This window comes from Cyrtonyx montezumae, unplaced genomic scaffold, assembly GCF_038088225.1.
Source record: "Cyrtonyx montezumae isolate F1298 unplaced genomic scaffold, pur_monq_1.0 scaffold_3, whole genome shotgun sequence".
Taxonomy (NCBI): Eukaryota; Metazoa; Chordata; class Aves; order Galliformes; family Odontophoridae; genus Cyrtonyx; species Cyrtonyx montezumae.
This window is the reverse complement of record NW_027072034.1, coordinates 36,371,431-36,382,237: the sequence shown is the minus strand read 5'-3', so window position 1 is coordinate 36,382,237 and position 10,807 is coordinate 36,371,431. Positions and strand designations below refer to the sequence as shown.

The following is a 10,807-nucleotide window of genomic DNA, read 5'->3' as shown; positions in this document are numbered from 1 at the left end:
TGGAAAAGACCTCTGAAATCAACTAGTCCGACCACCAACGCACTGCAACCACCACACATGCTAACCATGTCCCTCCATGCCACATCCATAGGATTCTTGGACACCTTCAGGGACGGTGACTTCAGTCTGTAGTGAGTGATAAAGTCTCCCCTGAGCCTCCTCTTCTCCAGACTGAACAATCCCAGCTCTTTCAGCCATTCCTCGTAAGACTTGTGCTCCAGATCCCTCCCCAGCTTTGTTGCCCTTCTCTGAACACGCTCCAGGGCCTCAATGTCCTTCTTGTAGTGAGGGGCCCAAAACTGAACACAGCACTTGAGGTGCAGCCTCAGCAGCAGTGAGTACAGGGGGACAATCACCTCCCTGCTTCTGCTGGCAGCACTATTTCAGATACAAGCCAGGATGCTCTTGGCCACCCAGACACGTTGCTGGCTCATGTTCACAAGGCTGTCAACTGACACTCCCAGACTCCACAGTTTTCCAGCCAGCTGCTGTACTTCCACAAGCAAGCAACCTATAATCAGTTTAAAAATGAGCTGGGTTTATTTGGTTTTAAAGCTGCTTTCTGTCAGTTTCCTTCAAGGTTACCATGACCAGTGTACAGGCAATACATTAACCTAGAGCAGGGAGCCAAGAGCAGCAAGAGGTTTATTCTCCATGGAAGTATTAATTCAACTACACATAAAATCTTGTCAGAAGATAAAGGATAACTCCTTTTCAATCCAGGAACAAAGTTTGAGTAATATCAGCTTGATAATTCCAGTGTGATTGTAGCAGCTTTGACTGTAAGAAGAGCCAACCTACACAGATATTCCGGTAAGGATTTACTGAGAATCACTGCAAGCTATGGCTCCAATTTATGGTGGAAAATGAAATTTATATTAAATTCCTCAGGAGTTATGACTGCAGTCACTAGATCAGAAAGAAGCAACTCAAGGCCGGGTCCTGCTTGCTGTCTGTTTCCATGTCTTACATGAAAACAACAACAAAAAAGAGCACTCGGAACAGGCATGACAGGTAGGTGAGAACGCCTCTCTCCATGCAAGAATTTGATGTTGTGTAAACAAATACTTATCCAGTTATCTGATATGCTGGCACAAAAGGCAGCACTTGGAGGAGTTCTGTGGCTTGAGTCATGTGAAGCATGGAAGTTGCTCAATGTAAAAGGATGAATGAACCCCAGAGTGCTCTTTCAGAACAAGAATTGTATAACTGAAGCCTGAACTGGAAGCTAATTAGCTTGAAAGCTGATTAACGTGGTTTATTTTTTTTGTGGTTGTTGCTGCTGTTGTGTAATAAACAATCATATAATTATGTGTTTCTGCTAAGGCAAAGTCACAAAGTTTCCCGAAGGAAGTGGAGGCAGGCTGTTTCCCGCACACACATGGAGAAATAAAAGACTTAAAGCAAGAAACAATTGTAACTGATGGCAGAGAGCACTTTTATCAGCAAGCATCCTGACTACTGGGGACTGTTCCTGTCTTCTAAGAAAACAAGGCAAAAATTACTGAGTTAATGATGTGGCTTATGTTCTCGTCCTCATTTATGGTACAGCTCTGGTACATTTTACTCAAATCCTGGCAAAGACAAAATGACTAGAATGTTTAAATGACATTAACTTGTTGAGGAGTCGTATGGGGTCACAGCCTGACCCACTGATTGAGTATGTGAAGGACAGATCCAGTCAGCTATGGAGCACGGGTGTAGACAATTCACGTGTGTGACTGGAAAGGATGGAGCCAGGCTCAGCCCCTCTTAGGCCTCATTTCAGGGCTGACTGCCACTGAGGAAGGATCTCTTGTGGGAGATCTTTTCTTTGGAGTTCTTTCTCTATGAGTGTAGATCCTTGGGCAGAGGTGAGCATTCATTTTTCCTTCCTTTGTTACATCTGCTTGTTTGTGCTGGTCCCTTTACAGGAATTTACAGGAATATTCCAGAACAAACTATTTTATATTTCTGTGAAGAGCAGCATTTCCTCCTTGTGACAGAGCTCAAAGTGCGTGAAGTATCTGTTACCCATGGGCCTGGCCCTTCTGTAACATTACAGCTGGCTTTTCAGAAGACTTCAGCATTCTGCTGACAACTTTCCATAGCCCATGGGGCTCCTGGCGCCCACCGTCTCACTTCATGTCGTAACACAGCTATCTGTGGTATCAATTCCTTCCCATTTCAAGGAAGAGCTCTCCTAAAATGAGATGTCTTTTCTCCCTCCTTTCCTGCTCCATTTGGAAGCCTGCTCCGGAACCACACAGTTCTTCCAGCTTCCAGGCTAAAGTGAATCACTGCTCATGTACAAATTCCTGTTCCTGTGCCAAAGTTGTCCATTGCATGATTACCTCTTCCTCCTCATTTCTATCCATTCTGCTGTGCACTGCCGTCCTTCCTCCTTTCCTTTCAGGCTGAACAGAGTGAATAGCTCTGTCTTCTCCAAGGTAGAGGGCTCCTAATGCACTTGATATTTCTCCGTATCCACTGTAAGTCTGAATTAATTCACCCTGAGCATGGGTAATAAAGACACAAGAGCATGATACTGCCATTGTATATGTGCCTTTTTCATGGGAGCACAAAGCTGTGAGTGCGTTTGCTGAATGTAAGACCAATGCAGATGTTTTCTGGTATAAAACAAAGACACACAAGCATAAAACCCACTTTTACTACCACATGCTAACAGTGTTTTGCAAACATTTGGCCACCTGAGAGCAGCAACAGTAAAAACCAAACATGTGCATCTCTTACATGGAACTCAGTCCTCCTGCCCAAACTGGAGTTCTTGTCCCAGATGGCCACAATGACAAAATGATTTCACAGAGTCATCTTTGACAGTGTTTTGGACATGGGTGCATCATCCCGACTCTTGTTTCAAAGAAGATGCACCCCACTTAATTAAGTTTCCCCAAAGAGAATTAAACCTTGAACCCAACAAGAAAAGATTCAGCCTAAATACAGTTAAAGCTCGTCAGAGTTAGACAGTTAGAAATGGGGAGAAAAACTTTCAGGCACGGGGCAAAACCCACATTCCTGTTCATTAATACCAAGAAACAGCGCACAGGTCATCAGCAGGGCTCAACAGCTCAGTGCTGGAAGCCAGAGTTGCCTGGTGCCAAATACCAAGATAGCATGAGTACAGCCCTGATGGCAGGCGGTCCTCTGGTCCCACACCTACAGAAAACCACCACTTGAATGCCCTGGGATCTACAGGGCTCAGTTAATCACCAAAATGTTGTTTAATTGCATGACCGTGACAAACCCAGAAGTTCTGTACTGGTTTTCATAATCTGGCTTACTGGAAGCTGTGGTAGTGATGCCTAAAGAAAACTTCATGTAGAAACTCAGAACTTTTCTCCATACTCAGAGTGACTGGGGACAGCACTGAGCTGACCATAGCACTGAGCAACACCACAGCTGTTCCATAAATGACTTTGCTATCATTCTCCATGACCATTCCAGCATTCCTCTGAGGATAATGCAACTGGGAGAGCTTGGTACTGGCAAGCAGGAACCAAAGAAATAAACACCCCTGCCCAACAAAAACATTTCATTTGTATCTAAAGTATGTGAGTATATAGCATGGGGATTTGCAAATGATGTCCCTGCACATGTAAGTAATACAAGGCGCTGTGTGTTTCTTCACTCTCCACTTCCACTGTTTCTCACAAGAGTGTCACTGCAGTTGTCGCCCAGATGCTTAAGTACAGATATAAGGTGGTAACAGAGCAATTAGCAATTTCAGCATGGAAATACCACACTTAGAGCACAATACTTTACATACAATTAGAGGTCTCAAGTTTCTACCTCTCTTAAGGCAAACATACCATGATCAAAAGCTAAGTAAAACCAGATGACAGAAAGAATGGTGTAAGCATTTATCAGTTTTGTTCCCACTTCCAACGACGACAATATATTAAGCCTGTTAATTCATTACATGTAACGTGACACAAGCATAGACTGTTCCCAACTCTCAGTCTATATGACTAAAGCTCCGTGGCCCAGCACCGACTGATTCCCAGCCTGCTGAGTTCAGCTCAGCTGCAGTGTGCTTACCAGTCCCCTGTGTTCTAGAAGATGCCCAGAACAGCAGCAGTGCTTGTTACCAAGCCTCAGAAGAGCAGCCACTCCCCAAATGCAGCTTAACCCTGGCTGTCCTGCACTCAGCAGTCTGGGCAAATGTCCAGAGAGCCCTTGCCACAAAGCTCCAGCACCCACCCCAATCCCACACATCTCTTCTGTCCTTTCAGGGACAGACCGATGCTACTGTTTGACATGATGATGTTTTTCCTTTAAGGTGCAGGTTACCAGGCCAACAAGGATGTGCTGTAAACATCCATCACAATGCTTTAGGAGCAAAGTAGGTGGTGAGCCTCAGCAGTTCTCCTGAGATGGGGGCATTTCAGCAGGTCCTGTCCGGGCTGACACGTGGCACTCACAACATCTGTCATTGAGCAACCATTGTCTAACCTCAGTGCTCTTGCACATCCTGCTCTAATACCCCCCTTGATGCTACTTCTTCATCTTTCAGTTTTGTTTGTTCCCCTCTAATTGTTTTACAGGTCTTCTAATAAACTCACACACCCTGAACACAAAGCAGAAACTGCACTTGCTGTATTTTTATACACTTTGCAGAACATAGACCTTCTCATGGTACATGCAAAAATAAAATAAAATAAAATAAAAATAAGAAGTAGATTGGGTCTTAGCAGAACAGCCTGGGGTGAGGAAAAAGAACTCAATGAACCACTAACAAAGAGAAACTGCATCAGGAAACAGCTTCTGTGGAGAAAAAAAATAAATCTTGATATAGAAAATGCATCTATTAAGTGTGGAAACTGTTTCAGAAAACACAGAATAGTTTACACTTCGTGGATTTTTCCAGCAATAAGCATGAAACTAGGCTGGATGACAACACTTCTCAGAAAGCATCAGTAAAAGTAAACCTAAGGATGCGTTCCCCATGGCTTCTTGTGACAGATCACTGCATCCTGGGCTGCCACGATAAGATAAGACCTGCCAAGGTGAGTGCTTAACAGCTGCACTGTATAGCTCTGAGACTGCAACTTCCTGGACACAGACCAGCACAAAAAGCATGATCGTGACTGTATTTGTTCTCAGCAACGATGTCAATGAACGATGTCAGTGTTAATGGCACTGCTCTTGGGTGGGAAGGCCAAGGAAGGAAAAGAGCTACAATAAATTAGTGCTGGCTCTAACACGCTGACATGTTTTACAGCCCAATACCCAAAGCATGAAAAACTACAATGCAATGCAAATGTTTCTCGTAAGATAATACAACTTCTTTGAGCTGCCTTCTTTGAGCTGCCTTCTTTTCCAACGCTTATATAAACACGGCTTTGTTCTGAGCCTGGATTATCCTCCATCTGAAGCTCATGTTCTCACTTTGTGCTTGAGGATTGCATGTCAGCATCTCCACAACCCTATACACCCCCAAGGTGCCATTTAGCTGCTGTCAGATTGGAACAGACCCAAGAGCAGTTCTGAAAAAGTTACAGTGAGTGCCTACAAATCACTGTTCAACATCCCATCCCCAAAGTAAGCGACAGAAAAAAAGATACTTGCACACATGCGCATGCACACCCTCCTCATAGAAACCCCAGGAAGTCTACACGAAAACAACACCTGAAAATTAAGGACTTGTTGCAGTTTTGTTTTGTTCTGTTTTTACTTAAATACAAAGTTTTACTTGGGGACTTCTTTTGCCAGGATGGATTTGCCGGGCCTTGTGTGGCAGCATTTGCCCTGTCCACACACAGGAGCTACAGCTGAGAGGATGTTATTGCTGGGAGGGGATGTGAGCACGAGGGCCCACGCAGATCATTGTGTCAGCCAGGAAGCCGGGACAGAAAGGCATTCTCTCAGCTGGTTGAGAAAACAAAAAAGGAAATGCCAAGTATTCGCCTTCCAGATAATGTCATTTATATGGGAATCTGCAAAAAACACATTTGCCACCAGTATCACATGCATCAGTCTGTCAGAATACCCCACTTTAAAAAAGGATTACAGTCTACTTTAAAAAAAAGTACGGACTTCTGGAACAAATGTCCTCAAGACATAGAAGCAGATGTGCTCACATCACTCCTACCAGTGCTCCAAGGGCAGGGCTGCAGGTGGGGGCTGAGGGAGGAGTGGGTAGTGCAGGGCGACCAGGACATGGGCACGGTGGCTTCTCCAGGCGTGGGCAGCCAGATCCCACAGGAGTCCCACCGTCGTGAGCGGCACAACGGGACCAGACGAGTTTTATGCTCCGGAAGGGGTGCTGCTCTCACACGAGTCCTCCGCTTCTTCGCTTGGAGTCTTTGCTTTTATCAATTCAAGACAAGCTTTAGGAACTTAAAACTCTCGGTGCGTCAGTTTTGCGTCCTCGGAGCTCGACGCTGTCCTGCGAGGACCTGTCCTAGCAAGCACCTGAGAAGCGCGTGGCCGCTGTTCCCCTCGGCGTCCCCAGCGCCCCTTCGGAGCGGAGCACGGCCGCCTCGGCCCCGGTGCTCCGGAGGGTCCCCGCGCATCCCCTACCGCCGCTCCCCGGCGCTCAGCGGGTAGGCGAGCAGGCTCATGGCCTCTCCGCACGCCGCCTCCACCTGCCGCACCTGCTGGCGGCTGAGACGCTCCCGCCACGCGTGCACGGCCTCCCGCGCGTCGCGGGCGGAGATGAGGAAGGGCCGCTCGGAGGAGTAGGCGTCTCCGCGGGTCATGTTGACCACGAACGCCTCCATGGCGGGCGGCACGGGCAGGCCGGCGAAGCGCAGCAGGCGGCGGAGCTGCGCGCGGGGCTCCCGCACCAGGTCCTCGTAGCGCAGCTGCGTGTAGCGGCGGCGCAGCGCGGCGGGGTCGCGGCGGGCCAGCAGCAGGTCGCGCAGCCACGCCTGGCAGATCACCTCCAGCGCTCCGCCGAGGAAGAACTCGGCGCGGTGCTGCGCGGGGCCCCGCCCGGCGCCCGGCAGCCCCAAGCCGGGCGGGAGCGGGGGCTGCCGCGGGCGGGGCGGCCCGCGGGGCTCGGCGCGGTGCCGGCTGCGCAGCACCTGGATGCTCTCGCGGAGCAGCGCCTGCTTGGCCTTCAGGCGCGAGTTGTGGACGGCGCGCGGGTCGCGGAAGAGCTGCACCACGCGCAGGTTGAGGCCGGGCTCCCGCAGCAGCGGCAGCAGCGCGCCCAGCTCCAGCAGCCGCACGTCCTTGATGACCACCACCGGGTACTTGCGGCACTCGGCCTCCAGCTCGCGAAGCGCCCGCGGCGGGCAGCGCTGCTCGCAGGCGGCGCCGTCCACCAGGCCGATCTCGCGGCGGGGCCGCGGCGCGGCGGGGCAGAGCGGGGCCGAGCAGATCACCTTGTTGGTCCGCCAGCCGAAGATGCCGGCCGTGGTCAGGTTGGCGGCGGCGGGCGGAGCGGCGCCCAGCGGGTCGCGGGGGGCGGCGGGGGCGGCGTAGAGGCGCAGCACGGAGAAGTCGCAGCGGAAGAGGGCGCGCAGCATGTCGCGCAGGGCGCCCTGCAGGCTGAGCGCGTCGCCGGGGTACAGCGCCTGCCACAGGTGCCACATGGGCTCGTAGAGGTAGAAGACGTCGGGGTGCTGGTTGAACAGCTCCCCCAGGAAGGACGAGCCCGTGCGCCAGGTGGCGTGCAGGTAGATGTGCCGCTTGCCCGCCCCGCTGCCGTTCCCCGCCGCAGCCGCAGCCGCAGCCGCCTCCTCTTCGTCGTCGTCGGCGTTGTCGTCGAGCGGCGGCCGGCGCTGCTCCCAGCCCCACTCGCTCAGTGCCTCCTCCAGGCTGGGGCAGCGCCGCAGCAGCGGCTCCTGGTCCGCCCGCGCCCGCCGGGCTCCGTAGTCCAGCGCGTAGGGCACCAGCAGCAGCAGCAGCAGCGTGTAGAGCGCCAGCAGCAGCACCAAGCGCCGGTGCTCCCCCCGCCAGCACCACCTCCGACGTCCCTTCATGGCCGGGGCGGGGGGGGAGGAAGGAACTGCCCGAGCGCGAACGCGAGCGGCCGCAGCCGCGCCGGCTCTCCGGGAAGGAGGCGAACGCTCGGCGGCGGGGGTGTGCGCTCGGGGCGGCCCTCCCGCCGGGAGCACGCCCACGGGCACGCCGGCCTCGGCCGCCGCCTCACGGCGCCGCGCGGAACCGCCGCAACTGCCCCCGCCGAGCCGGGCGATGCGCTGCCCCGATCTCCGCCTCAATGCCCGCAGCGTCCGCCCGAGCGGAGAAGGCGGGCTGGGTCCTGCGGGCTCCGTTAGCCGTGGCCGAGAGAGAACGCGCCGCGGCGACGGAAGAGTGCGGACGCCTCTTTAGAGGCGGGACGTCCGGCGCTCGCGGTGTGCCCTCGTACCGATCCGTGGCTAGCTACCTGCGGACGCAGCGCTGCCTCCTCAGGCTTAGGGTTTCGCCTCTTTTAGGCTTCTAAGAACAGATTCGAGATGGAAGTGGACCAGATGTTGACTTCGGGTATAACCCACGGCAGGGAACCTCCTTCAGCGGAGGGTTGGACCAGATGATCTCCAAAGGTCCCTGCCGTTCTGTGATTCAAGTGCTTAAATTCCAACGCTTGTCCTCAAAATGCACAGCTCACCTGCAGGTGCTCGCAGGTGGATCCCAAGTTCCTGGTTAAGATGACCATCTGGACGGAAAGTGACATCCCCATCCTGCCAACTGTGTGGCACTGGATGGTGTCCCAGGAAGAGAACAATATTTAAGCACGGCACACAGTGAAATTCAGCCAAAGTGACACAACTCTCACTTACATACACAGAAACACAGAACTGTAGGGGTTGGAAGGGACCTCTAGAGATCATGAAGTCCAACCCCCTGCCAAAGCAGCTCCCTAGCCCAGGTTGCACAGGTAGGCGTCCAGGCGGGTCTTGTACATCTCCAGAGAAGGAGACTTCACCACCTCTCTGTGCAGCCTGTGCCAGTGCTTCGTCACCCTCACTGTGAAGAAGTTCCCACATACGTTTGTGCAGAACTTCCTATGTTTCAGTTTGTGGCCATTTCACCTTATCCTATCGTCACACAATGCTGAGAAGCCCTCATCCCTTTGCCTCCCGCTCTTTAGATATTTGTAGACATGGATCAGATCCCCTCTGAGTCTTCTTTTCTCAAGGCTGAACAGACCCAGGTCTCAGCCTTTCCTCATAAGATAGTTGTGCACTGCAAGTTCACCTGTGGTGAGGCACACGGCATAGCATTACTCACCAATGTCACGCATAGCTGTGCAGAAATGACACACTAGCCATTGTCGTTGTAAGAATGCTCTCTGTACAGTAACAGTCTATAGATGCAGAGCTTGCAACTGCTGTGCATTTGTCTGCCTGAATGTGTAGGTATTAAATAATAATCTTTCAGATTTATTGGGTAAAGTAAGAGGGATGTAAAGTGATGCGGGAGAAAAAGCGTCTGCTGTGGCCAGGTGGGGAGCCAGCCGCCTGCCTGCTAACACTCTCCTTGACCTCTGCTAAATAAGTATTAAAGACTTGGCTTCCTGCAGTTTATGGTGTGCTGAGTGGGGAGATGGAGCCAAACAAGACTCCTGGGTTTCAAAGCACAATAATGTACAAAAATCTGAAAGGAAATTCTGCCCCAACTTATATTTCCCTGCTTAGGTTCATTGTGGCTTTGGGCTTTTTAAACAGCAAGATAAATCAGTCTGAACTTCAGTTCCTGCTGTGCTACAGACAGAATTTAGTTTAGAAATTCTTAACTTGAGGAGGATGACAGAATAAAAGCACGTTTGTCGATACTAGGCTATGGACTTGACCAAAAAAAAAAAAAACCAAACAAAACAACCCTGACCTAGTATTTCAAGGAGTTCCAGCACATTTGACTTGTGTGGCATGATAAAAATTTTCAAGGATTTACCAACTTAGCAAGATGCAGATGAGGATGGATAAATGTGAGCTACTGGGGCCGTGCCTTTGTAAGACATGTTAGAGTAAGATGGCCTGCCAGACCAGTGAGAGGCCATAGAAATAAAAATACACACACGTTGTATTGAACTTTTTTGGACAATGGAGCTACAAACTTCAGTGGCACCTGTTCTGAAAAGCAGAAGACACAAATCACTTTACCACAGGCTGTGTTTTCACTGATGTAAAAAAAAGGAAGTTCTTGAATGACTATCAAAACAAAACAAAACAAAAAAAAAATCACAATGAACACCTTCGTAGTGCGGTTCCCCTGTTGAAGCAGGATCAGCCTGTAAATGTTCACTTTGGGTTCTTTCGGGTTTGGGTTTTTTTGGAGTGGAGAGAGAGCAGGAATCCCATCACAGCTAGCATTCATAGAGTATCCCATGTTGCAAGGGGTCCTTAAGGATCATGGAGTTCAACTCCTGCCTCCACACAGGCCAACCCAAAAAAATCAGATCATCTGTCTGAGAACACTGTCCAGATGCTTCTTGAACTCCAGCAAGCTTGGCGCAGTATCCAGTGCCCTGGAGAGCCTGTTCCAGTTCCTGACCACCCTTAAGTTTCTAAAAGAGCTTGAGAACCTCGGAATGCTGGGAGGAGATCAGCCCTGGCTTGTTTTGTCTTTCAGTTTGATTTGAATTTGTTCGGATTTCAACACTAACAGTAGTGATAAGGGGGATGATCTTCTCCCATTTACCTTTTTTTCTCCTATGACTCATAAAGACACTATTTAAATAGATGATCTTCATTTCCTTCTAAGGGCATGATAAGTCAGTGCGTGAGAAAGGCAGTCAGATTCTTTGTTCATACATGAAGCAGCCTAGCTGGCATTTGACTTCTGCCATTTCTTGGTGATAATTCTTTGCTTTGTGCTATTATATAAAGAAAAAGAGGGACAAAATAGACATTTT

At 50.5% G+C, this 10,807-nt stretch overlaps 1 protein-coding gene across 1 annotated transcript; it reads right to left on the bottom strand.

Annotated features, from left to right (window-relative positions):
- Window positions 1-6,478: 6,478 nt before the first annotated feature.
- On the bottom strand, window positions 6,479-7,934 carry CHST7 (carbohydrate sulfotransferase 7). Its single transcript, XM_065743881.1, has one exon. The coding sequence runs from the start codon at window positions 7,929-7,931 to the stop codon at window positions 6,519-6,521; it is 1,413 nt and encodes a 470-aa protein (XP_065599953.1). The 5' UTR covers window positions 7,932-7,934; the 3' UTR covers window positions 6,479-6,518.
- Window positions 7,935-10,807: the final 2,873 nt, after the last annotated feature.

Bases quoted from the DNA above. Each gene is read 5' to 3' on its own strand.
- CHST7 (XM_065743881.1), bottom strand. From the start codon at position 7,931: ATGAAGGGACGTCGGAGGTGGTGCTGGCGGGGGGAGCACCGGCGCTTG.